The following is a 26,615-nucleotide window of genomic DNA, read 5'->3' as shown; positions in this document are numbered from 1 at the left end:
TTATCGGGGGGGAGCTAACGAGCTAACACCCAGATCCGTCTTTGACTTGCTTCATGCATGAAATTTATGCAGATTTATTTGTGTTACATATCTGCGACAGCAACAGTTGCTTTGATCTCTCTCTTTCTCTTGGGGAACTGCATTCCTTGTGGCGAGAGTTCCAAGCAGCAAGCTAAACAAGATGTTGATCGGATGTTGCCATTTTTGGTCAAATAACCACAACTATTTGCAGCAAATGTGTTTCACTTTTCCACAACAAAAATGTCGCTGAGGGGGAGGACAAAAACACAGTTGATCCCTTGTGTGCACAGCTTGGCCTCATTGCAGTTAGCAAATTGTTTGAGAATGCAGGCCATAAACAAATTGGCAATCGATGCCGCAACTGCAAAATATGCAAATCGAGTGAAAGAAAAAAATGGCAAACAATTAACGAAACAAAAAGCAAACAAGCAAACAGCAACCTGAGCAAATTTATGTGTAACACGGCTGTAAAACAAACGCGATATGCAAAAAGATGGAAAACAACAGCAGCAACATCGCAGAGGCAGAGGCAGCAACATCGAAGCAGATTTGCATGCCACAGTTTGGTTATGCAATTGCGAACGATGCGAATTGTTTTTTGCGGTCGGATTGCATTAAGCAAAGAGCAAAGATTTATGTTTATTAACGTTTAGCTGACCCAAAAACGCAAAAAACGTTGAGCTACTGCAAAAATCAAGCGTAGCATCCACAAGAAGTTGTACATTTAACAATGGGTCAACTTTCGTTTGGCTTTGATAAATGAGTGGCCAAAAACTTTGGCTGTTGTCATCTCTCATCTCTCATTGTTTTCTGGTATTTTCCCTGTGGGTGTTGTCGCCGTTGGTGTTGCTGTTGTCAGACAGCCAGCCAGCCAGCAACAACACTTTACCAATTAGTGCTGGGTGCTAAAGAGGGCTAATGACTTAAAGACATAACGCTGCATTGTTCACAGCAGCTCTCTTTGTTCTGATTGCTGTGAGTAATCTTCAAATTGTTGCAGCAGCAACAGCGACGTGAGAACGCGTAATTATTGCATTATTTCTTTGTTTCAACCAAAAAGAAACGAATAAAAGAGAACTGCTTAAGGAACTCAACGATATAATTACAAGTAATTCTATTTAGAAACCAGTTTGGCATTAGATTATTGCAGTCATTGCAGATGTTGTTGCAGTTGCCGATGACAACACATTGGACAGTCACAGTGTTGCTTGAGCAAAATTTTAGAAAGTCATTTACAATTTACACATGCGACAAGTTAAAGCGCAAACATCAACAAACTACAAATACCAAAAACTAACTAACCAACAGCAGCAACACCAACCACAGCAACAGCAACAAAGACATGCAACTGATTACCCAACAGCAATCAGAGTCAAAGAGCAGTCAGACCTCGAGTCAAGCTTTGAGCATTTGTCGATTTGGCCATGTGACAAACTCTGTGTGAAGGCCCAAGCTTGCAACCAGCCAACAGCAACAGCAAATTTCAATAATTTTCATTATCAAGATGAAGATTGATGGATGCTTTGGCCAAGCACATGGCCAACCAACAATTGCTAATGCAAATTGCCATCGCTACTGACTACTGCGAATTTTGTGGCCGCTCTTTATTTGCATTCAATACTGTTTGTGGCATGCTGCAGAAGCTGCACTTACTTTGCGACTCTCTGCCAAATAACAGTGAAAGTTAATTGCTGACTTGGCCAATGCAGCAGCAGCAACAGGGCTTGCGCAACGGCAACGGCTGCAAAGAAAGTTTTTTCTTTATTTTATCTTTAGTTGTTTATGTTGATGCGCTAATCGCAGCTGTAATATACATAACTCATTACTCATTGCTCATTTCGCTTTAAATCTTTTGCAGAATATGGCCTAAGGTGGCAACGTAACACAGCAAGAGCGACAACAGCAACCAGCCACAGCAATCGTCAGCAGCCAGAGCAAACAGACTTCAAGCAACATGTCATCCTCGATTTGTTCACACTTTACGCAGAATGCGTGGAAGAAGGATCTCTGCTCGAACTGTTTCAAGTCAAAGGATGAGCACAAAGCAGCAGCAGCTGCTGCCGCTGCAGCAGCCGCACAGCACAGCGGCGGCAAGCTGAGCAGTGCCCTGAAATCCTCAGACAGCAGCCACACAAAGACTGATTACCCCAACAAGCACAAGACGCCGGCGAAGAGCATCATCAAGAAGGCCTTCGGCGTGCGTCTAACAACCACATCGAGCAGCAGCAGCAGCACATTTAGTAAACTCAGCAGCAGCAGCAAATCGGGTAAGGTTTGCTTTCCCAAGCAGCTGCATGAGATCATTGGCTATGGCGGCGAGTGGTCAGAGGATGATGACGATGATGATGATGATCATGACTTTATGAATCTGGGCAATGAGCACGATGACATGGCCATCACGGAAACCGACGACGAAGAAGCCGTCGAGCTGAAGCGCATCACGCGCGCCAACACTGACTTCAATATGAACAATGGCAATCTGCTGGGCGATGCCCAGGACAACATTAAGAAGTCATTTGCGGCACTTAAGCTGGGCGCACCACAAGTGGACAAGGAGGGCAAAAAGCAAACGCTAACGATCAATGTGATGCCCTTTGGCCAGCCGACAAAGTCAGCGACGCCAGCGAAGACGGCGCCAGCAGCAGCCAAGACAGAGACTGCAAAAGCAACAACAGCAGCAGCAACGACAGCTGCAACAACAACGGTGACAGCGAAGCCTGTTGCCATCAAGAGCAGCATCACGACCAAGAAGGTGACCACCACATTGACCCCAACGTTGGTCAAATCGACAACGACAACAACAACAGTGGCCGCCACAAGCACAACAACAGCAGCAGCAACAGTCTCGTCTCGTGATGGCAAGGACAGTCCGCCCATTGAGCGTGCCATGGAAAAGTCGCTGCTCGATGAAATCTCCGAGACGCTGCAGCAGAAGCAAAAGCAAAGCGAGAGCAACTCTAGCACAGCCAACACAACAACAACTGTTGCTAGCAGCAACAACCACAGCAGCGGCAGCAAAATCAAATTCGAACTGAGCGCACTCAGCGATTCGCCGAAGCCATTTCTCGACCTTAAGAAGCCAATCGCGCGTAACGCGCCCATAACCAAGGATCAAACGAAGCCCAAGGTGAACGTGTGCCACAAATATTCCGACACGGACAGCAACTGTTCCGACACGGAGAACGGCGTCTCCGCCTACTACGATGTCGTCGAAACGCAGCTCAGCTACGAGAATCTGCCCGATGGCAAGTTCAGCGAACAGGTGGGCGTGGCCAGCGCCTCTACAGAGACCACAACCTCTCACTACTCGAGTTCGCAGTATATCACAGACATGTTGCTCAGCTCGAAGACACGCGCTGCCAGCTACAATCTGCACGAGGGCAACTTTATGACCAGCAAAATCACCTCGGATGGTCTCATTGTGACAAAGTGCAGCTCCGACGATGCTCTGGACTCCACAGGCAGCAGCTTCGATGGCAGCTCCGATGAGGAGAATGCCTACAACATGATACGCAGCGAGTCAGACTCGGGCATTGGCATCAGCATTGGCAGCGAGTACAAGAATCTGCCAAATGGCGGAGTGAAAGGTGGCATTGAACAGCGTTCGCTGGTGGAGAAGAAGCTGAGTGCGAGCACCAACAACTCGGACTACGAGGACATACAGATTGGCGACCAATCGAGCAACCAGGCGGCGGTCAAGAGCCGTGAGCTGCATGGCGAACCCGACGGAAGTGCAGATCCCGACAACAAACTGGAGCAACAGCAACAGCAATCGAAGCAACAGGAGTCTACGACAATAGAGCAACAGTTGCCCGCTTTGCCAAAGTCACCTCCGCCGCCCATGAAATGCGATGCACGTCCCTCTTTCCTACATGGCCTTAAGAAACCAGAGTTGCCTGCAAAGCCATTGGTCAGCAGCAGCAACAACAGCAGCAGCAGCAATAATGGCGTCAGTCCGCTGCCCATGAAGAGCTTTATGAGCAAGCGTCAGCCGAGCTGCGCTGAGCAACAATTCATCAGCCAACTGCAGACAGCAATCTCCAAATCGAGTGAGAATCTGCTGGCAGCAGCAGCAGCAGCTGCGGCCGCTGAGTCAGCCAAGAATGATGATGCCAAGCTAAAGAAGGGCAAAGCGCCGAATCCGCCGCCGGAGCCAAAGCTGAGCGCACCGCCTACGCCGGAGCGTGACTACAGCTTGGTAGTTGAGTTCGAGCAGGCCTCGAAGGTGGAGGCAGCAGCTGCCGCTGAGCCATCCACAACAGCAGCAGCCACAGCAACAAGCACAACAACAGAGACAAGCACAACAGCAACCACATCAGCAACTTCCAGCAACCTCTACACCAAGAAGCCGCCAGTGGCAGCTGCAGCCCCTGTTATACGTGAGAAGGATAAACGCGAACGTGCCGTCATCAATCCCAAGTTCCGTAGTCTCAACACCTTTGTGATGCAGCGCGCCAATGCAGCCAAGCAACTGCAGCTGCAATCCGCCAGCTCAGTGCTGAATTTGAAGCAACCTTTGACTCCAGAGCCAACGCCACGCAATCAGCGACATCTCTCGATGTCCGAGGAGTGTTTGGCTGCTGCTGGCCTCACGGAGCCACACGGCAGCAGCAAGAAGTCACCCACAGCATCGCCGCCGCAGAAGCAAAAGTCCAAGTTCTCCATCAAAAAGTTTCTGCGCATGGGCAGCAATGGCAACAAGGCCAACGAGCCGCTCTCCAAAAAGGACAACAGCGTCTACACTGAGATTTGCACCGGAGACGATGGCAGCGTGGTAGGAAAACCTCGCTTGGTTATCATTCACCCCATTGACATTAATCCCACGGCCGTTGAAGTGGTCAAGGATATCACCAAGACCAGCGACACGGTCTCAGCACAAACAGTTGCTGTGGTCACCGCCAAGCCGCCAGCGCCTCCGTTGCGTGCCAGCGAGGGACAACGCGCCCATGAGGTCAACAAGCCGGCACGCCCACCGCCGCCCAAAAGCGCCGAACTGCGACGCAAGCAGAAAACAGAGTTGACAGCAACGTTGAGTTCAAGCAGCGTGGATTCCGTCAAGATTAGCGGCAATCCCAATGCTGGAGGTTCCATCAAATCCAAGGCGGACAATGTTTATGCCAATTTGGGTAAGTGACAAGTGTGTCAATGGGACACTGGTTAATCAAATGCCAAGCACATCTTCACGTTGTGGGTGTCGCCCAGGTCGTCGTGATCCAGTTCCACTCGAGGAGAATAGAAAGCGCAAACAGATCACGTTCACTGCGACCTTCAGAATGTGGGTCTGAAGGGTCTCTCGAAGTCTCTCGAGTGGAGCAGCGTGCTGCCAAGTGTTGGTGGCACCTTCTTCTTCTTCTTCTTATCGACAAGAATGTTGAAAGTAGAACCGAAGCGAGGCAAAACAAGTTACGCATTTCAATCAATATAACGGGCACACAACGATCTCGCGTGCTTATGGCCAGTGTTAGAGCCAAAGTCGTCGTCTCATCGCCAGGTAGCCAGATTAAAGTAGGTTAAGTGAGCCAGCCAAAGTATGCGGTCGGTTTTACAGATGAACAGCAACAACAGCAACAACAACGACGCAAAATCGAAATGAAAACAAACCAAAGCCCAAAGCCAGATACAGAGACAGAGCCAATGAGGTAACCACAGGTGAATGCTTAGCCATAGAACATCCAACAAGAAGAAAACTGGCGAAACGAGAATCGCTTGGCGGTGAAAGAGTTTGGAATCGTTGAGACCCATTTCTTAGCTGACATTTTGTGGTCAGGCCAATGTGGCGAGAACTTGTTACACCTGCTGCTGCTCCAGCTGCTGAAGTGGCAAAGTGAGAAGAGACGAGGGGAGGGCAGCTCATCAGTGGCTGTAGCTAAGACTGAGACTCTGGCCGTGGTAAAGCCAAAGCAATTTGTTAGACATCTTGGGGCACAGCTGCGGTCGCAGTCTGACTTCGTCTGTCCACCATTACGCGAATTGTAATTTGCCGTTGAATTTGGGTCAAAATCATAATTAGTGTCGCAGATTATGCAGCCAACTGTTAGCCCTGATAACCGAATAACTTATGGCTAAATCATGAGCTGCAAAAAAGAGTCAGTTAGATGTGATCAAATCTACAAAAAGATGCTAAAATGCAGAAGCCTCAATTATCTATAGAAATCAGCTAATTAATGAGGTGTTTTGAATTCAGATTTTAAAGATCATCAATGGGACAAAAAGTTAAAGATATTTAAAAGATTTCTGTTAAACAAAAACAAAATTATGCTATACAGTAAAAGAATTCTATAGGAATGAAATAGGGTTACAATAAACTCAATTTTAAAGAGCAAATATTCTTCAGTGAACTAACAATATTTTATAGTTGCCAACTAAGGGATTCAACATAATATAAAAGACATTAAGATCTCCATTCCAATATTGTCTGACAATTCCTTTTACAATCTCTGTCATATCTTTTCCTAATCAATGACTTTTTCCCTGCCTTTAATTACAGGTGAAATCCGCTCCTCGATAGCGCCCCGCAAGCCGGAGCGCACGGCGAGCATGCGGGAGCGTGAAGCGCAGTTGGAACTGGTCCGTAAGCGCGGCATACTTACCGATACTATCTCCATTTGCTCGTCAAACGGTGAGAATGTAACGGCCGATCAGTCCAAGGCGGCCACCAACAGTGTCCTCTACGAGAAGCCCCCAACAGGTGCACTCAATTCCACAACCACGACAGCCACATCGACCATCAACAGTCGCACCAGCACGTTCGAGCGGCAGCCCAAGAAGGCTGAGACCAAGATGTCGATATCGAGCAAGCTGGAGATCTTTGAGCAGCGTGCTCACGATGCCACGGACACGGCACAGCGCAGCAGCTTGAAAGATTCAGTGCGCAAGATCAACAGCACCATCGACAGTTATTTGAAGGACAAACGCGACTATGAGAACATGTACGAACTGGTCAAAATGGGCAACGACAACAGCAGCGGCAACAAAACAACACCAAGCACAACAACTGCTGCCACAGCGACGCCTCCGATGCCGCCAACACGCAGCAGCAATCTCGATCTGAGCAATGTGGCAGGACAACGACTCAACCAGACGAGCAGACGCAACACCAGCAACAACATCTACTCGGACACCGCTTCGATAGCCAGCTACACGCGCAGCGAGTACGGCCCAGTGCGTAACTATGGCCTAAACAACAGCTTGGGTGAGTCTTGAATTAATTTCAATTTCTATTCCTTTACTAACTTGAGTTTAATTCCCATTCACAGCCAACATTCCACGCGTCATCTCCGCCTCGTATGCGGGCAGCGAGGTGGGCGAGTTCGACATCTATGCGCCGTACAGCTACTATGGCAGCGAGGCTGGCGGCGATGTTGCCACGGACATCAACGACAGCGTCTGGGGCATGCCAATGGTAAGTGGAACTTATCTCCATTCACTCCACAAAATCTTACTAACATTTAAACCCTTCTTTCAGGGCAACAAGAACCGCAGCAAGGCCACGAATCGTTTGCGCATGCGCAAAGGACGCAGTGTCGTGCACAAGACCATCGAGGATAACTACACAGCTGTGGTGGTGGCCAACCACGAGGCACTTGCCCAGGTCCTCGATCAGGTGAGTACTCTTTAAAATACACCCACTTAAACAAGCTCAACTAATCCTTAACTTCCTCTACGAACAGCTACAACAAACGCCAGTTGTGCCCGCCGCTTTGCGACCGCTGGCCAATGCCATTAATTTGCGTTTCGAGGACTTTAGCATACTGGACGGCGCCCAGGCCTTTGTGGTGGGCAAGAAGGCCTTCCATGCTGCACTCTGGACCACATCGCCAGTTACCTTGGCCCTCTCGGCCGATTGCAATCAGCTGGCCGGCGTCGGTGGCGAACTGAGCCAATTGACGGGCGGCGTTAGCGATGTGCTCAATCCGATTACCGAGTTTTGCGATCTGGTGCCCAGCTACCAGCTGCCATTGATGCCTACCACAGAGGTGACACTGCTGCAGGCAACCATCTCAGTGCTGCCCAGGCTACAGCTGGAGACATTGCAATCGATTGGCGCCATACTCAAGGGCAAGTCTCAAGTGCTGGACAAGAGCAACTTCAATTTCCGCGGCTCAATACCAAATCTGAGTGGCCTGAAGGAGGCGGGCGCTAGCAATGCATTGCGCAATGTGGTCTCAGTGCAAAATCTGAGCACATTGAACGAAGAGTCGACGTCGTCCATCAATGCAGCTGTCAATGGTGGCGAGGAGAGCACAAACAACACACCCAGTCCCATGCCTGCCTTTGATGATGTGATGACGCGAGAGGTGGCATTCATAATGCTGCAGCTGGTCAATGGCATGAAGAATCTACAGGCCAAGGCCATCGAGGAGACGCCGCTGAGTCTGTCCAATGTGGTGCTGTCCAAGGACATGGACAACAAGGATGCACAGGCGCGTCTCTGCGTGCTGCAAGGGTAAGTCTAGCATTAAATAACTACGGCTGTCAGTTAACTAACCTTTATACTTATTGCAGCAACAACAACGATGACGATGAGCCCATGGGCACGCTCTGCAAGTGCGCTCACGGTGCGCTGACCGACATGCTGCCCGCCACCAAGATCACTCCTATACTGGCCGACATACTGCAACAGGAGCGTGCCGAGTCGCTGTCCAAGGCCAAGTCCGTGCTGGAGTTTGTGCTCTGGGGTCCCTCGGATGTGGCGCTCACCGGCGTCACCAAGGAACGTGAGCTGGCACTGCAACGTTGGCTGGATCTGGAGCGAGCCACAGTTCTCCATGGACTGGTGCGCACCCGAGTCGAATTAACAGTCTACGACGAATGTCATCTGATGTTCCTGGTACGCTCCACGGCCAAGATGATGAACGATGCGGCCAAGATAGTGTGCAGCTATCAACAGCAGCAGCAGCAACAACAACAGCAACATGAATAATCTATAACTTAATTACGAGCAAAGCTAAATAATATTTATTATACAAGTTTATCATATGCTTTTAGTCCTTTGATTAGTTTAGTTGATATACGCCCGAACTTGCAAGAGTTCCATATCTAGATACATATATTATACTATACGTCGAAAGATCAAATCTATTTGCAATTACGATAAAAACTACGAAGACGATCCGACAATGCCTTTAGCCCTTACTTTGTACACTTCTTTGCCCCAGCGTGCCAAACTCGAACAACGCGCGGAAATTGTCTTGTAAAAAAAATATGAAAAATATGCAGCAATAATTCTGTCAGCAGTGAAACTTTAATTAATTCTAGTTTATTCTTAAATGTTAGTTACTCTATATGCAGCTATTTATACATTACTTATTACTTATTACACAACAACCGTTGAGAACTACAAATAATTTGAAAGTCAACTTCGGTTTGTAAAGAATAAAAAACATTGGTGTTTGTTTGAATATCCATACATAAGCTTACAATGTACTGTACATCTATCAATATGCAAATAAATAAAATGGAAAATTCTTAACTATTCTGTTTGATATGTCGATTGAACTTGGATTCAATTAATTGGAAATGTTTAAATCAACTACTATGATCAAATCAAAATGAATTACTCTCACTGAAGATAGCCAAGAAAGAGAGAAGAGCATAAGTGCCAGAGATGAACTAATCAAAAATATATAAACACATATATTATATGTATACATTTATTGAAACTAAACAGAGTTTATTAGCTTGTCAATACAGTTTGCCGCGCAGCAGAAATATCAGAATAACAAATCGCCTGTTTTGGTTTGATAAGGTTTTTCGCTATAATGTTTACTATCTTTACTACGTACTATGTGAATCACAAAAGTTATACTCTACCATACAAAGTAGTTTAAGCAATATAGTAACAATTACTGTGTGTGCAAATATTATCTATATAAAGTTCAAATTGAAAACTTTGCTTATTTTTTTATAATTTCTTTACAACCATTTCATTTTCAAAGAGTATTCAATATTTGAATTGTAAACAAAATATAAAGAGTATTAATGAAAAGCTCTAATAATCACACAGTTAATATCGCAAAGCTTTTACTCGCTGAGCGTCCACACAAACATTGTTATCATTTGGCGTGTCATGCTGACAGCAATTAACCATCGATCTCATCCGCTCTCTGGCTCGCTCTCCCTATCTCTCACAGTCGTATCAATAGTAAACACTCAAATTAAAAAAGCTTGTTCGTTGACCATATAAACTGCGAAGTTCGCCAGCTCTGCGCTCAGTCTCCCAGCGAGTACGCAATCAAAATGTTTGTTCAACACGCCAAATTTCGACCTCTGATACGAGTCACAGCAATACAACAGGTTTGTTTCAATATCTACTTGATATACATACAATTATTGGACTACGCATTTATATTGAACAGCGGCAACAAACGAGTGCTGCCAGTGTCAATGTTGCAGAAACAGAGGCAACCGAATCGAAGCGAGTGGAGTGGGATGAGGCACGCCCCTATAAAGCTATACCCAAAGTGAGCCTGGCGTACTTTGTGGGCAACATGCTGCCCGGTGGGAAATACTACAAAAAGGAATTTGACAGCATCATGGGTGATCTGAATCAGCGTAAAGGCAATCTCTATAGACTGCCGGGCATCATGGGAAAGGACGAGATGCTTGTATCGAATGATGCGAGTCATTTTGAGCGCGTTTTTCGCGTTGAAGGACCTTGGCCAGAGCGACAGGGCAGCGCGATCGTGGATTACCACCGCAATAAGTATCAAAAGGATTTCTACCAGGGCGTTGAAGGCCTCATAGCCACGTAAGTAACTATAAAATCTTCCACTTAAGGGAATTTTTAAATGAATATTTTACAGTCAAGCAGAAGTATGGTCGAAGTTCCGTTCCGCAGTCAATCCTGTCATGATGCAGCCGAAAACAGTGCGTCTATATTACCAAAAGATGTCGAATGTGAACAAGGAATTCATTCAGCGGTAACTAAAAACATTGAGATAGTTAAAAAATGTGTATTACATTTGTTGATATCCCTTTAAAAGCATTCGAGATATACGCGACAGCACAACCTTCGAGGTGCCCGATACCTTTGAGGAGGAAATCAATCGCTGGACGCTGGAATCAGTTTCTGTGATTGCTCTGGATAAGCAATTGGGTTTGATCAACACAAATCGCGATAATCCACGCGCCAAGCTGCTCTTCGAGAATCTGACCGATTTCTTTGCTCTTGCTGCCGACATTGAAATAAAGCCTTCACTTTGGCGTTATATTCCCACACCCGGTTTCAAGAAAATGATGAGAATCCTTGACAATATCCAGGAAGTCACTGTGAGCTACGTTAACGAGGCTCTGGATCGCTTAGAACGCGAGCCATCCAACAAACCAGAGCACGAACAAAGTGTACTGGAAAAGCTTCTGAAGATTGACAAAAAGGTTGCCACTGTCATGGCCATGGACATGCTGATGGCTGGCGTCGATACAACAACAACGACCTTCACTGGTGTCCTGCTGTGTCTAGCCCAGAATCCTGAAAAGCAGGCAAAGCTGCGCGAAGAAGTTCTGCGCATTTTACCCAATAAGGATTCCGATTTCACAGAAGCCTCCATGAAGAATGTGCCCTACTTGCGAGCTTGCATCAAGGAAGCGCTTCGTTTTTATCCCTTGACTTCGGGAAATATACGAGTGACCAAGTCAGATGTGATTATAGATGGTTATCAGATTCCAAAGGAAACGGCTGTGATAATGTCCTTCCTTGGCTTCAATAAAGATGACAGTCTATATCCCAGGAGCAAGGAATATCTGCCCGAACGTTGGCTACGTCAGTCCAAGACAGAAGCTACCGAAGGCAAATGTCCTGTTGACCTTAAAACCACAAATCCTTTCTCCTACTTGCCCTTTGGTTTTGGTCCTCGCATGTGCGTTGGCAAAAGGATTGTCGAAATGGAATTGGAGTTGGGCATCGCTCGACTTATTCGCAACTATAATGTCGAGTACAATTACTCCATGGAAAAGCCGTTCAAGAATCTGCTTATTAATGTGCCTTGCATTCCCCTGAAATTCAAATTCACCGATGTAGAAAACTGAGCAGACCCAACTTTTTGCGTTTTGACAATAAAATATAGATTAGATACTCACTAGTGTAAAAAGATAATACATGTTTTTATTATATGTTTGACCGTTACGGCTATATCTCTCTGATAAGCTATCGCTGATATGCCTTTGTTGATAAATAAAAGTTTTACTAATCATTTTAATATCACTTTTGAAATGTTTTTAATGATAAGATACGAGTGAAATGGCTATACAAGTAATTTCTTAAAAAAATCATTTATATTTTATTGATATGATTTGAAAAATGTATAAAATATAGTAACAATATAAAATAAAAAGAAAAATTAGATATGAAATATCAGCATCAATATATCAAGATCACCCAAAAATGTATCTTAAGATTTTGTCCTTGCTGTGTAGTGTAAGTTCAAATCTTTTACTATATCATATCAATATTTATAAGCAATTAAACGTATGAATGCAACAAGCTTATAAACTCTGAGGTTGATTAGCTTTATACGCAGTTCAAAGTTAAGCACGACAGCAGAATGTTAGGACCCCACACAAAGCTCCGACAATTGTTAAGAACAACAAGAATACAGCAGGTGTGTAAAGATTTTTACTATATCGAAATATATAGTTAAAAATATCTTCGATTAGCGGCGACAAATATGTGTTTCAACGGAACTAAGGACTAAATATACGAAGTGGGAGCAGGCTCGACCATTCGAACAAATTCCAAAAGTGGGACTATTGAACTTTGTATTCTATATGCTCCCCGGTGGCAGATATGCGAAAATGGAGTTTCCAGACATGATGTTGGATTTACATCGCCGACATGGACCACTCTACAGATTGCCAGGCATTATGGGCAAGGCGGAGTATCTTGTGTGCAGTGATCCAGCTCATTTCGAGCGAGTTTATCGGTCTGAGGGATCCTCTCCGGAAAGACAGGCCAAGTCAATATTAGACTATCACCGAAACAAGCACCAATCGGATTTTTATCAAGGCGTCGAAGGACTTGTTTCCACGTAGGTTATTCAAATTAATAACATACAGTAGTACTAAGTAGTTTACTAATTTCAGCACGGGACAAACTTGGTCAAAATTTCGCTACACTGTCAATCCCATTCTGATGCAGCCCAAAACTATTAGATTATATTATCGAGAGATGGCAAATGTGCATAAGGAATTTATTGAGCGGTAAACTTATTAATCTTAAATTTCTTAAAAATAGCAATACTCTTTTATATGTTAAAGCATTCGTGAGATACGCGATAGCAACACCTTTGAAGTGCCTCATGATTTTGAAGACGAAATCAACCGCTTGACTCTGGAGTGTGTTTCAGTGATTGCCTTGGATAAACAGTTGGGACTTTTTAAAGACAATCGCAATGATCCGCGAGCAAAGAAACTCTTGGATAGTCTCGTTGAAGTGTTCGCTCTTGGTTCTGAGATTGAACTTAAGCCTTCCCCTTGGCGTTATATATCCACGCCATTATTCAAGAGAGCTATGCGGGTTTTGGACACTATTCAGGAACTAACTGTTGGCTATGTAAATGAAGCTGTGGAGCGCTTAGAACGCGAATCATCCAATAAACCTGAACATAAGATGAGTGTACTGGAAAAGCTACTAAAGATTGATAGGAAGATTGCTACTGTCATGGCCATGGACATGATGTTGGTGGGAGTGGATACGGTAAGACGAAATTAATATAAATATTTGAGCTTAGAGATTACCTAATCAACATTTGCTTCCTAGACTGCTAGCACATTTGCAGCTTGTTTGTTGTGCCTTGCACAAAATCCGGAACAGCAAGCAAAACTAAGAGAGGAAGTGCTTCGTTTACTACCTGAAAAGCAATCTAATTTCACAGAAGACTCCATGAAGAATATGCCATATTTGCGAGCCTGCATCAAGGAAGCACTTCGTCATTATCCTTTATTATCAGCCAACAGTCGTATTATCAAATCGAACATTGTACTTAATGGTTATCAAATACCCAAAGATACTGCAATTATAATGCTATCCCATGGACTTACGATGAGTGACGAAAACTATCCCAGAAGCAAGGAATTTCTTCCGGAGCGTTGGTTACGATCGAACAATCAAAAAGTTGCGGGTGGCAAATGTCCAAATTCGATGAGAGCAAGTAATCCATTTATCTATCTTCCATTTGGGTATGGACCTCGCATGTGTATCGGTAGACGGATTGTCGAGATGGAACTGGAGTTGGGCATTGCTCGGCTTGTTCGTAATTTTTATATCGAGTTTAATCACCCAGCGGAGAAACCATTTAAAAGTTTGATTATAAATGTACCAAACATTCCGTTGAAATTTAAGTTTGCAGATGTGGAATACTGAAAGATAATAGTATTATAAAATAGAGTTAAAATAAATCTTTTTATTACTTTGAAAATCTAAATCACAAAAAAAAAGAGTATTTTATCTTCGACGTGTTATCTTCTTTTTTCATATTTACATTTAGAACAAGTTTGGAACTCTCTCATAATCACAAAAAAAAACTTTACATTTCTCTCGCTCTCTTTCAATGAATCTCTGACAAGACCATAACAACTTTACAGTTGAATAACTCAGCGCTCAGTTCCAAATTAGACACAACAGCACTATGTTTGGTCGGCAAGCTAAACTTCGACAATTGTTACAAATTTTACCACTGCAACAGGTTTGAAATTTGTTTATTGCACTTCAGATTACAGTCATTTATTTGTTTATTGTTATTGTTTAGTGTCAACAAATATGTGTTGCAAGTACAGCGAGTGCAGGGAAAATTGAAGCGGCATCGGAATGTCAACGACCAAGACCATATAATACGATACCCAAAGTGAGTAAGGCGCAGTTCCTGCTTTATATGCTGCCAGGTGGAAGATACTATAAGAAGGAGTTCCCCTACGTCATGTTGGATCTGCACAAGCGTCTTGGTACGCTCTACAGAGTGCCGGGCATTTTAGGCAAAGAAGAGTATCTCCTTACAAATGATCCGGCTCATTTCGAGCAAATCGTACGAGTTGAAGGACCTTGGCCACAGCGACAGGGTAAATCTATAATGGACTTTCATCGCAGCCAATATCGCAAGGACTTTTATCAGGGCATTGAGGGCATCTTATCCACGTGAGTAGAAAGAGAAGAATTATTGATGTCAAACTATTAAGTATTGTCTTACAGAGATGGTGAAATGTGGGCCAAATTTCGCTTCACAGTCAATCCCGTCATGCTGCAACCGAAAATTGTGCGACTTTATTACCAAAAGTTGTCGAACGTCAACAAGGAATTCATTCAGCGGTAAGTTAAATACTTTATTTACATGATTATAAATAAATGATTAACTATAATCAAATTGCAAATGTAATTTTATACCTTTAAAAGAATTCGTGAAATCAGAGATCGCCACACCTTAGAGGTACCCGAGAATTTTGAGGAGGAAATCAATCGATGGACCTTGGAATCTGTTTCAGTAGTGGCTCTGGATAAACAGTTGGGACTGATAAATAAGAATCGCAATGATCCTCAACTAAGGAAACTGTTTGATAGCATCAATCAATATTTTGCCTTGGCAGCTAAAATTGAACTAAGACCATCTTTCTGGCGATTCTTACCATCGCCGCAATTTAAGCGGGCTATGCAAGCCTTGGACAACATCCAGGAAGTGAGTGGGAACTTTGTCAACGAAGCTCTCGAGCGTTTGAAGCACGAACCTACAGAAAAGCCAGAGCACGAAAAGAGTGTGTTGGAGAAACTGTTGAAAATCGACAAGAAGATTGCCACTGTGATGGCCATGGACATGATCATGGCTGGCGTGGATACGGTAAGATTCACAATGTTTATATCATAATAATGAAGTCAAAACTGATGTTCTTTTACTCTAGACAACAAGCGCTGTTACCGGCTGTCTCTTATCCATAGCCAAAAATCCCGAAAAGCAGGCAAAACTACGCGAAGAAGTGCTCCGCATTCTGCCCAATAAGGACTCGGATTTCACAGAAGCCTCCTTAAATAATATGCCATATTTGCGGGCCTGCATCAAGGAGTCACTGCGTTTTTTTCCCTTGATTCCCGGCAACAGCCGTGTCATCAAATCAGATATAGTGTTAAATGGTTATCAGATACCAAAAGAAACAGCTGTTATAATGACGTCCCAAGGCCTACATATGGATGACCAGTACTTTCCCAGGAGCAAAGAGTTTCTTCCAGAGCGTTGGCTTCGCCAGACAAAAGAGCAAAGCACTGAGAGCAAGTGTCCAAATGCTCTTAAACCAAGCAATCCTTTTATCTATTTGCCCTTTGGCTTTGGGCCACGCATGTGCATTGGCAAAAGAATTGTCGAAATGGAATTGGAGCTGGGTATTGCGCGACTTATTCGAAATTTTTATATTGAGTTTAATCACTCGACGGAGAAAGCTTTCAAAAGTCAGCTTATAAGTGTGCCAAACATTCCCCTTCAATTCAAATTTATGGATGTGGAATACTAAAAACTTTAAAGCTATTTTTGTCAGAATTATATTATGATTAGTAGCATAGTTTTATTACCTTCACTGACCTTATGATTAGGTTATAATTAAAACGAATCGAACAAAATTATGTTGCATAGTAGACCTAAAAGATTAGGTTTGATTTTATAATTTTATAATGCAGCACTACTTAAGAGTAAAATGTGGATATTGTTTGTGATGCTCCAAGAAATTACTATGCGATCATATTTTGCTGGGACAATCGAAACTTAACATCCTCCACCGCAAGCAGCTCCACTTCTTGCTCTTCGCGTTCGTATTTAAGTGTTTCGGCCAGCATCACCGCATTCTGATGACATTTGGTCTCCTCGTGCTGTCGCATATGATGTAACAATCGGAAATCCTTTTGGCAATAATCGCAGCGATACAGCTTGATGTCCGAGTGTATCAGCTCGTGTTTGGTCAGTGAATGAGCGTAGGCAAATGCCTTGTCACAGACCTTGCACACATAAGGTTTGATGCCACGATGCACACTGAAGCAGAAATGAACAGAATTGATAGGAGAGAAAGAATACAAAATCAGTTAACCATACTTACTTTTCGTGCGACTTCAGTACGCTCTCGTAAAAGAACTGGCGACTGCAGTAGCTGCACTTAAAGGGTTTACTGCCCGTATGCGAATACATGTGTTTGCGCAACTGTTCTCGCACTTGGAACTTGGCATCACAGAGTCTGCAATGAATAGGTGAAGAATTTGTATGTTCTTGTATCTCATAATTTTAATAATAATTAGTCAGCAAAAACTTACTCGCACTGGTATTGATAAACTGCATCGTGGCGTCGACGATGCTCCATCATTCGTCCACGCTTCTCATAGAAATTGCCACAAACATCACAGACGTAGCCACCCTTCTCTGTGCCATCCGAAGTGCGCAACGAATTCAGACCAGCACGTACTCGCCTTCGTCGTGGTTTCATATCTGCGTTTGCCGTAGATATCTCATAAGTCTGCTGGACCTCATGATCTGCTTTCAGCACATTTAAGCCCAAACGTGTGCGCCCACGACGCAGTTTAATATCCGATGTTGTGGCAGTGTCATCGTATTTGGCTTCAAGCACAACATCCTCGTGTTCCGGATTCATTTCAATGGTATAGTTATCCTCCAAGTACTCGATGTCATCGGTGATGACTTCCTGCTGCTCATGCGTGCCATCTACTTCCAGATACTCATCATTTTGTGCACCATCATCGGCCTCAGCTTCACCACAGGGTGTTTCGTTAATCACAAATTCATTCATTTCTTCGTCCTCGGCTTGCTGATGATGATGCTGTTCTTCCTTAACCAGGTAATCGTCGCCATCGTCCAATAGTCCGAGTTCGCGGCAATATTCTTCGATTTCTGCTTGCTTGCGTAGCGCCTTCTCACGAAACTGAAATGCCATGTTGAGCTCCACTTTGCATTGCTTGCAAATTCCATCGGGAATTTGTTCTTTGCCATTTAACTACAGTAAGCAATTGTGATAATAATGATATAATTTTTGAAACTTTACTACAATTTACATTGCATTATTAAAACTTACCTTGCTGAATGAAATGCCCAGCAGCTGTATAAGCATTTCATTAGGTGTCTCCTCGCCTTCCTCACGTGATTCATCAATCCTTTGTAAGCGCTGGTTGGGTTCCAGGCACACTCGGCAAATATTTGTTCCAAGTTCGCCGCGCATTTTTTGTTTAATTTTCTGTCTAGAACAGTATTTTAGTGTTAAAATTGCTGTCTGTGTTGTGTAAAGGTAAAGCGTCTGTCGTCTTAATAAATCGCCATTTTTCCTGAGTAGCGATAACGACTACTACTTTGTTATCGATAACACATATTGATAACATTTATTTAATGATTAATGATTAGAACGAGTTGGATAGTTTAAATAATTGCCGCACTGTATTAACGTTAATCAATTTTAAATGTTTACTTTATTACCACTTATCCGATGTATTTTAACAGTCATTTTGTATATACAAATAAAATACACAATTTAAAAAAGGAGTCTTCTTTCGTAGTAAACTACCAACTGCAAGAATACAATACAATATTACAACTTCAATGATAATATTTTGCTCTAGAAATTATAAATTGATTGCTATTTTTATCAAAATCTAAGGTGCGAGCCGCATGTCTTATGTGAACAGCGTACCAAGCCTCAACAAAATTATCGAAGTGCAACACAGTGTTTACAATTGTGTGCTCTTAGTACATTTAGCACATTACATAGCTTCGGAATTTGGTCACACAACGTGTGTATTTTTCGAGACGCAGAAGGAACGGAGACTCTTATCTCCGCGAAAAAATGGATTATTCCAATATATTTTGTAATTATCTTATTAGAAAATAGGGTGCGCGTATTGGAATTACAACAAAAGCAAACGGGAATTTTCATCGTGGCGTTGACGGCGTGTGCGTGCTTTACACTCGCTTAGCAGCGCAGCGAAAATGGTTTATTATCTTGCGTTGTCGTTGTCGTCGTCGTCGTTCACATCCGTCGTATCTTCCGTCGTCGCCAAAATGTCCGTCGCGCCAGTTATCGACTTCGCAATCTTCATCTCCTAAAGCACACGCGTCGCGTCGTCAGCGTATAATTTCGTATTTAGTGCGTAAGCTTTGAACTTGCAAGCGAATCGAGAGCAATAATAACAAGTGGAAAGAATAACAAGACACAAAACAAAACGAAAATCACAAGTGACGTGCAAATTAGAAAGTCTTATAAGAGTGCTGTGCTGTGCTGTGGTGGAGGAGCAACACAGCTGTGGTTGCTGGTGGCCTTAGCCTAGCCTGCTAACATGTCCGAAAAGCATGGCCAGCTTAGTGGTGCGCAGTGGACGACGAAATCAGCAGCAGCGGCGGGGGCAGCAGGAAGCCCAACAAAACATCAGCAACCCAATCCAAATCCCAATTCAAGTAGCAATTCCATATATGAGGCAACTGCAACTAGTCCATATGGCATTCCCATTGCGGTGCCACCGCCACCCACGGGACCAATTCACACGGACATTCCCACATACACCTCTGGACGCTTTCAGGCGCCACCGCTTCACATGCATCCGCATACGCTACCCGCAAAATCATCACCTTTAACCATAGTGGCATCATCGCCACTGCATCAGCCACACCTGCAAGCGGCGCAGGTGTCGCCCTCCTCCACAACCACAAATGTACCTGCTCCTAGTGGTGGTTTTGTGCCGCCCGTGTTTCCAAATATGACGCCAACGCCTTCGCCTGGCTCAGCTGCTGCCGCAGGCGCCACTTCAGTTCTTACACCGAATCCCTTTGTGGCGGCTTCAGCTGCTGGTAATCTGGCGTTTGTCAATGCCTTCAATTTGAGCAATGCCAATTTGGATCTGGGCAAAATCATGCACGCAATGAATGCAAATGCTGCTGCAAATGCAGCAGTGTCACCAGCAGCTGCAACAGCAACAACAGTGGCAAGGCATCCTCCACCAGCACATCCGCATCCCAGTGAAGCTGGAGCTGCAGCGGCACCAGCTGTAGCGCCCAGTGGCGCAATCAATGCCACCATTGCGGAGAATGTGATGAGCGCTTTGTCTAGTGACGATGAGAAGATGCGACGAGTGCAGCAGGTCATCGAAGCCAGTCTCGAGTGAGTAACCTGTCCACTAACAACCTAAAAAGATATTTAAACAATCTTCATTTGTTGCAGTGACGCTGCTAAGCTGCAAATTGCCCAAATCTTAGAGAGCGTGTCGGGCTTAAAACCCATCGAGAAACTCTTTCTCTATTTGCGTTTGCCTGGAGAAAGCGCAGACACAGATCCTTTGAGACAACCACAGAATCCGCTGGGCACGCGCTCTGAGATTAATCATACCATCAACTGGGTGCGTTCCCATCTGGAGCACGATGCTCAGGTGTCCATACCAAAGCAGGACGTTTACAATGATTACATGTAAGCATCGAGCTAATAAGCATTTAAGATGAGTTGCATTTCATTGTTCTTTATCTAATTGCAGCGCCTACTGCGAACGCCTGAGCATCAAACCGCTGTCCACGGCGGACTTTGGCAAGGTTATGAAGCAAGTGTTTCCCGGCGTGCGTCCTCGTCGCTTGGGCACGCGTGGCAATTCTCGCTACTGCTATGCGGCCATGCGGAAGACCACCAAACTGACGCCACCACAGCTGCCGCAGTTGTGCAAGGATGAGCCGCTGGATGAGGCTGAGTTCAATGAAGCCAGCGCAGCGCAGCAGTTAAACAGATCGCCCAGCGCAGCAGGCAGCTTGGGAGCTGGTACAGAGAACGATGGCTCCTGGGATGTGGTGCGCAATTGGGCCGAAAAACTGCTCAACACGAAGCTGGACAGCGTTGCTGAATTGGCCACTCGCATCAAGACCAACAATGCAGCGATTATGGGCGGCTTGGCACCCAAGAAATACACGCCTCGTGAGCCCAAAGAGAAGCGTCTGCTGGCGGTAAACTGTTGATGTATTTAACTGTTAAACTTTACTTATGCTTTGTGTTTTTCGCAGGATATGGGACCGTTGAAGAAGCGACGCAAAAAGAAGCGCAAAGGCTCAACATCTTCGGAATCGAGTTGCAATCAACCAAATGCCGCACAGGATGCGGGCAGCAGTCAGGAGGCAGCCAGCGATGAACACAAAACGGAACAGTTATTAAAGATCAAGCAGGAGATTATAGACTCGCCCGGTGGCTATACATCAATCAAGCAGCTGCAACCACAGCAACAACAGCCACCACCGCAGCAGCAACAACAACAGCAAGTGCTGCCTATGAATCTGGCCACCGATCAGCGCAGCAATGCTGTGCGCAATCTGACGCCCAAGCTAATGGAACTGCAAACGGAGCAGGCGGCGCAACAGTCGCCATTATCGCCCAGTGGAATGATCATCAAGGATGAGGCCGATACCGAGGAGTACAACACCAGCAACATCTTCTGCAAAAAAGTGCTAAAGGCCCAACAAACGAAAGGCTTCTGGGCCAATTCACCGAGCAGCGGCAGCACCAGCAACACCATGCTTGTGCCTCCAGTGATTACCACAACGGCAGCAACGCCACCGCCGCCTGCCCAGCCGCCGCCTGAGAATGCTGCAGCAACTGTGGCGCCGTTGTCGATGGGTCCACCCGCACAGTTGAATCATCAGAGCTCAGTGAGCCCGTCAAGCAGCCTGGACACGAACAGCAGTACACCGAAGGTCGCCTCGCGCAACATGATGTTGCTGCGTGCCAAGCGCATAATGGCAGAGAATGCAGCCGCATTGGCGGCAGCAGCAGAGGACTCCGATTTGCCGGAGAATCTGGGATTGCCACGGGAACGTGTCATCAGCATTTGCAATATGGACAAACATGAGCTGGATGATTATTTTCTGCCCGGCGATGATGAGGAGGAGAATTCCGAGGGGCCAGATACCGAGCTGCTTCAATATTTTCCGATAGGAGACGCTGAGGAAAAACAACTGAATTCCTTAGATGCTCAAGCAGAACAACACAGAAATCCACAAGCTGGAACTGCTGCGGCCACTGCATTAAGCAATGCAATGGCCATGGCAGCGACAGCGGCCAATGCACGATCCGCCACAGCGGCGGCAACGGCAACAACGATGCAACATCATCTGCAGCCACAGCAGCAGCAGCAACACCAACAGCTGCAGCAGCAACAACAACAGCAACAGTTGCAGCAGATGCGTCGTTCGATGCCATTGTCAACAACAGCAACTGTGGCGACAGCGGCGGCAAATGTTGTGGGTTCTGCCTCAGCGTCTCTGGCACTAATGTCACGAAAGCATCAACAACAACAACAGCAACAACATCAGCAGCTGCGCGGCAGCAGCAGCAACAACAACAACACACCAAACACAAACACAAACAACAGCAACAAACGCAAAATCAGTCTAACAAATGCCTCGAGCAATGGCAACAACAAAAACTGCATTTTTCTGCCCATTTCCCCCAACACAAACAGCAGCAATCCGACCGCAGGAGCAGCAGCAACATCAGCAACCACAACTGGACAACAAAACTGTTTTGCAAGTCCGGGATTAACCCGTATGCGACATCGCTCCAATCTGCTAACCAAACAACAGTCGCTGGACTTTGACAACAACGGCAACGGAGATCCAATGATTGGCGCTGGACATCGACGCAGACGCAACTATGTCTACAGTTATCCCAGCAGCAGTTCGGCCTCGGCACCACCGAGTCCATCGCTGTTGCAGCAGTGCATGGGCGCCAATTGGTCATTCAATGGCAACAACCAGTTTGGCGACGGCAGCAGCGGCAACAACAACAACAGCAGCAGCATCAATAACAACGTCGATCTGTTGGTCAATCAAAACTCGATGGATTTGGAAACAAGTCTGGCCTTGAGTGGCGCAAACATCGAGCTAAATGAAACGCAACGCTCGCAATCGGTGCCGTTGTCGCAACTGCAACGCAGCAGCAGCAACCAATCACCCGCAACCAGCTACAATTCACAGATGAGTCATGTGGTGGTGACCAGCATTGTGAAAGATGTGCTCTTCTCGGAGAACAGCAACAGTCAGCAGTCGAAGCTGGGCGGTGGCGATGTCGATGTCTCCGCGAGTCTGCTTTACGACGATGTGGATGTGAGCGCACTTATCTCACCGAACTTTAACAGCAAGTTCACTGGCATCCAAACGACCACAACGTGCAGCTCATCGGCTGGCTCCTCCAGCGGCTACAGCAGCGCAGGCAGTGCAGCGGGAGGAATAGTGTCCCGCTCGGTGCCCTCGACGCCGTTGCCACATCAGCAATCGCAGCAACAGGGCTGCAACAGCAACAGCCTCAACACCACCAACGGCAGCTGCAATGCGGCCAGCGGGTTCTTCAACATCTCGCCCGCCTTCAATTGGACCTCCAGCGCCGTGGGTGGCTATGGCGGGCAATCGTATAGCTCGCGTACAGCGATGGACATATCGAAATCGATGCCAACAACGCCCATAACGACACCCTGCTTTCGTTACAGTCCCGTCGAGCTGCATCGCGATTTCCTGATCAATGGCAACACCATCGATAGTCTGCCTTCGCCAGCTGTCGCCGCTTTTGGAGCGGATGCTGTCCTCGCTCTCAGCACGGATACGCTGATCGATGATGCGCCGCCGCATAGCAGCGATGTGGAGGCCATGATTGGAGCGGTCGATATGCTCGATAATTTGTAGAATTTGCACGAAGAGAAAGCTCAAACGCAGGCGGAGAAAACAGAAGATGCAGCAGCCACATCACAGCCAGAAACAGAGGAGCAGGTCGTTGAATGTCTGCTGCAGCATGTGGACAAGCTATAAGTTTATCTATCTGCCTGTCTGTAGATTAGAATCTGTGTCTACCTAACAATAATAATTGTTGTGTTCAATTACGAGTACCTTTAAACGTTGTCTCCTGCAATGAGCTCTCTCTTCGCAATTATCAGCACACGCCTAACTTCCTCTCTAATAATAATATTTAAAGTAAGCTCCAATTGGTTTCAAAAATGTCCAAAAAACATTAGAAAACAAAACAAATGTAGGCAGTTGAATGTCGCGTGTTTTTGCATGTCCTTGAGACCTTCCTCAACCAATCATCAAGCATCCCTCAGGCCCTTGTTATATATGTATGTATCGATGTAGTATTTGTAATGATGTCTGGCGAGATACAGTGTATACTGCATATTGTTATTAAGCATGATGAATGAAGAAAGCAGAAAATTGGCAAATGTTGTTTGCCATTTTTTTTGTCTAGTTGCATAGTTTTTACTGTTGACCCTCGATTTGAGAACGAAAACAAACAAACAAACAAACAAAAAAGATATAGTAAAAGAACCTTACAAATGAAACGAACTTAAAGTCTGAATGAATTCAACGTGCAGCGGTTTTAAAAACAATTATACATATACACACATAACTATATATAAAATATAATGGAATGTAAATGTAACATTTTAAATGGTCCCCCATTTGGGGCACAACATTGTTTTACAACCCCCCTTTAAAAAAGAAAAGCTATACATAATAGTTCTAAGGTACAAAGTCAAGGAGAAGAAAAAGAAATTGTTAAGAGGGCCTGAACAAACATGCAACTTGTTCTGTAACAATTATCAAACAAAAAACAACAAGTGTGTCGTAATTGTGTGTAGAATTCTGTTATCAAATCTTATTGTCAACACGTATCTTTCGATTTTATTAACTAATCTATCTATACTATCTATATCTATAATGTATTTCTCCTAACTTTCCTCCTTCTATTCAATTGTTATATTTTTCTACCCAATGTCTATCACTAAGCCATAGTCTTGATGGTCGGTCTTTAATTAGAATTAAGTGTTTGTTTGTTATTGAAAGTGTTTTGTTTAATGATAATGGAAACGCACGATAAGAGCTATCAGTCGCTCTTTTATTGTGTCTAGTTCTCTAAGTTTAATTATTAATGTACTACAATAATTCACCGTTCTATTATTCGATAACTCTTACTTTTACTTTTACTTTTATATTGATATGCCTACCAACAATGTCCCCCCCACAATCAACCTCTTCAGTTTATATATTCAAGTATGTTATAGGTTTCTACGACTTTGAACAAAGTTAGACTTCAGCATTTCATTTAAGTAAATCACGAATTGAACACAGACCGAGATACAAATTTAATTGTTAATTTGTTTGTAAAACAAAGTAAAATTCAAACACAGAACAAAACATAAAAAAATATTCAAACAACAAAAAAAAAAAACAATTGTAAAACAAATGAATACATAAATCGTAAATGTGCCTCAGGCTTTATTGTAAAACAATTATATACATATACCATATACCATAAAATTATACACATACAAAGGCATTAATACGATGATGATGACGATGAGTTAGCTATATAAATAATTATATACAAATTATACACTCATTTACAATACACAAAGCTACAACTAGGGAAACAATTGAATTTGTTACGAGTATCGACCTCAGATTCAAACGATTATTCGCATATTAAGTAGTCAGAAGAACTCAAGCATAAACACAATAACCATCAAAACCACAATAGCTAAATCCACAACAGTCAACTAAATATTATCCATATGTATCTGTATCTAGGATTATGTGTATCTGTAACTATAGTAAGTCGATATGCACGTCCCTTACATCCAACTGTTACCGCTTTAACAATACAAAATAAAACAAAAACAAATAGATTGATAGCATAGACTTCCTCCCCATCTAGAAGTACGAGTACATACGATATTTTCACCGGGAACACTTTGATAAACAAATGGAAAACAACAATATACACACAATAGTTACATACTTACATGAGTAATGATAAAGATAAACGAACCAAACTGTACTTTTTATAAGATATTTGAATGAAATACAGAAAACAATTAAAGTCAATAAAAAACCTATAAAAAAGAAACAGCTCATGTGTATTCAATTAATAAGCAACGCCAAACTTGGCGATGATCGACTATGGAATACTCTTTATTTAGTTGTTGTTATAGTCTTGATGAAGACGAATTGTTTGTCTCGCAATTCGCCAGGATACTCAAGGATACAACCGAATAAGAACGTTTATTCTATACAAAAAGTGGAAACGCCTATTTAAGGTCCTGTAAGGACTTTCGTCCTTTGGGTTGCTTATTCTGTTTAGGAATCATAAATACTATCTGCATGCCAAAGGACATCAATCTCGTCCTTCAAACGTCTGAGTTATAGCCTAATATGTAATTCAAGGACGAATTTTGTAATGCTTATAGCTAGGCCATATCCTTGCAGATTTTAAAAGGACTTGTTTTCCGATACTCACAACAATAAGCTCTATCGATTGGCATCAAAAAACTATGGGGTCATCTAAGGATCATGGACTTGAAATTTTTCAGTGTGAGAGCTTGAAAAAATGGTCGAAAAACATAAAGTCCTGCATATCTCGAAATCTACAAGGACGATTTGAATGTCCTTTGGCCAGTTGATAGTCTATGTGAATAGAAGTTGTTTGACATATGGCCGGTCAGGATACGCAAGGATACGGCTGAGTTATAGCTAATTTTCTCTATAGGAAAAAGTCCTTTTATCTCGGCTCCTGTAAGGACTTTCGTCCTTTTGACTTCACATTTCGAAGTTTGAGGATAA

The 26,615-nt window shown here is 44.2% G+C and overlaps 5 protein-coding genes across 5 annotated transcripts in view; 4 read left to right on the top strand and 1 right to left on the bottom strand.

Moving 5' to 3' along the window:
• LOC132787361 (serine-rich adhesin for platelets) overlaps positions 1 to 9,497 on the top strand; it is a 37,591-nt gene extending 28,094 nt beyond the window's left edge. The window contains exons 3-8 of the mRNA XM_060794362.1: positions 1,880 to 5,147; positions 6,509 to 7,213; positions 7,278 to 7,423; positions 7,487 to 7,624; positions 7,692 to 8,467; positions 8,527 to 9,497. Coding sequence (XP_060650345.1) covers positions 1,976 to 5,147; positions 6,509 to 7,213; positions 7,278 to 7,423; positions 7,487 to 7,624; positions 7,692 to 8,467; positions 8,527 to 8,944 — 5,355 coding nt within the window. The 5' untranslated portion in view covers positions 1,880 to 1,975 and the 3' untranslated portion in view covers positions 8,945 to 9,497. The remainder of the gene's footprint in view (positions 1 to 1,879; positions 5,148 to 6,508; positions 7,214 to 7,277; positions 7,424 to 7,486; positions 7,625 to 7,691; positions 8,468 to 8,526) is intronic.
• Positions 9,498 to 10,230: 733 nt separating this feature from the next.
• On the top strand, positions 10,231 to 12,218 carry LOC132785036 (probable cytochrome P450 12a5, mitochondrial). Its single transcript, XM_060790995.1, has 4 exons — positions 10,231 to 10,317; positions 10,380 to 10,771; positions 10,827 to 10,943; positions 11,007 to 12,218. Exons 1-4 carry the CDS (start codon positions 10,261 to 10,263, stop codon positions 12,046 to 12,048), a joined length of 1,608 nt encoding a protein of 535 aa, XP_060646978.1. The 5' UTR covers positions 10,231 to 10,260; the 3' UTR covers positions 12,049 to 12,218.
• A 155-nt stretch (positions 12,219 to 12,373) lies between these two features.
• On the top strand, positions 12,374 to 16,506 carry LOC132785200 (uncharacterized). The gene is made up of 10 exons (XM_060791193.1): positions 12,374 to 12,620; positions 12,676 to 13,046; positions 13,102 to 13,218; positions 13,276 to 13,714; positions 13,778 to 14,376; positions 14,615 to 14,702; positions 14,766 to 15,148; positions 15,203 to 15,319; positions 15,404 to 15,842; positions 15,904 to 16,506. Exons 1-10 carry the CDS (start codon positions 12,564 to 12,566, stop codon positions 16,504 to 16,506), a joined length of 3,213 nt encoding a protein of 1,070 aa, XP_060647176.1. The 5' UTR covers positions 12,374 to 12,563.
• A 214-nt stretch (positions 16,507 to 16,720) lies between these two features.
• On the bottom strand, positions 16,721 to 18,312 carry LOC132785037 (zinc finger protein 14 homolog). Its single transcript, XM_060790996.1, has 4 exons — positions 18,067 to 18,312; positions 17,294 to 17,988; positions 17,083 to 17,217; positions 16,721 to 17,018 (listed from the first exon to the last, which is right to left on the bottom strand). Exons 1-4 carry the CDS (start codon positions 18,208 to 18,210, stop codon positions 16,721 to 16,723), a joined length of 1,272 nt encoding a protein of 423 aa, XP_060646979.1. The 5' UTR covers positions 18,211 to 18,312.
• Positions 18,313 to 18,770: 458 nt separating this feature from the next.
• Positions 18,771 to 25,799, top strand: LOC132784650 (uncharacterized). Its single transcript, XM_060790408.1, has 4 exons — positions 18,771 to 20,136; positions 20,197 to 20,439; positions 20,504 to 20,960; positions 21,018 to 25,799. Exons 1-4 carry the CDS (start codon positions 19,319 to 19,321, stop codon positions 23,682 to 23,684), a joined length of 4,185 nt encoding a protein of 1,394 aa, XP_060646391.1. The 5' UTR covers positions 18,771 to 19,318; the 3' UTR covers positions 23,685 to 25,799.
• Positions 25,800 to 26,615: the final 816 nt, after the last annotated feature.

The sequence above is a fragment of the Drosophila nasuta genome, chromosome 2R, assembly GCF_023558535.2.
Source record: "Drosophila nasuta strain 15112-1781.00 chromosome 2R, ASM2355853v1, whole genome shotgun sequence".
NCBI classification, from domain to species: Eukaryota; Metazoa; Arthropoda; class Insecta; order Diptera; family Drosophilidae; genus Drosophila; species Drosophila nasuta.
This window is presented reverse-complemented; position numbering and strand designations above follow the sequence as displayed.

Excerpts from the sequence above, each read along its gene's own strand:
- LOC132785036 (XM_060790995.1), top strand. The coding sequence starts at position 10,261 with ATGTTTGTTCAACACGCCAAATTTCGACCTCTGATACGAGTCACAGCA. Across the intron at positions 10,318-10,379 it reads GAGTCACAGCAATACAACAG|CGGCAACAAACGAGTGCTGC; the intron begins GTTTGTTTCAAT and ends TATATTGAACAG. Across the intron at positions 10,944-11,006 it reads AACAAGGAATTCATTCAGCG|CATTCGAGATATACGCGACA; the intron begins GTAACTAAAAAC and ends TCCCTTTAAAAG.
- LOC132785200 (XM_060791193.1), top strand. The coding sequence starts at position 12,564 with ATGTTAGGACCCCACACAAAGCTCCGACAATTGTTAAGAACAACAAGA. Across the intron at positions 12,621-12,675 it reads GAACAACAAGAATACAGCAG|CGGCGACAAATATGTGTTTC; the intron begins GTGTGTAAAGAT and ends ATCTTCGATTAG. Across the intron at positions 14,703-14,765 it reads AAATTTTACCACTGCAACAG|TGTCAACAAATATGTGTTGC; the intron begins GTTTGAAATTTG and ends GTTATTGTTTAG.
- LOC132785037 (XM_060790996.1), bottom strand. The coding sequence starts at position 18,210 with ATGCGCGGCGAACTTGGAACAAATATTTGCCGAGTGTGCCTGGAACCC. Across the intron at positions 17,989-18,066 it reads TGGGCATTTCATTCAGCAAG|TTAAATGGCAAAGAACAAAT; the intron begins GTAAGTTTTAAT and ends TGCTTACTGTAG. Across the intron at positions 17,019-17,082 it reads GTACTGAAGTCGCACGAAAA|TGTGCATCGTGGCATCAAAC; the intron begins GTAAGTATGGTT and ends TTTCTGCTTCAG.
- LOC132784650 (XM_060790408.1), top strand. The coding sequence starts at position 19,319 with ATGTCCGAAAAGCATGGCCAGCTTAGTGGTGCGCAGTGGACGACGAAA. Across the intron at positions 20,440-20,503 it reads GACGTTTACAATGATTACAT|CGCCTACTGCGAACGCCTGA; the intron begins GTAAGCATCGAG and ends ATCTAATTGCAG. Across the intron at positions 20,961-21,017 it reads AAGAGAAGCGTCTGCTGGCG|GATATGGGACCGTTGAAGAA; the intron begins GTAAACTGTTGA and ends TGTTTTTCGCAG.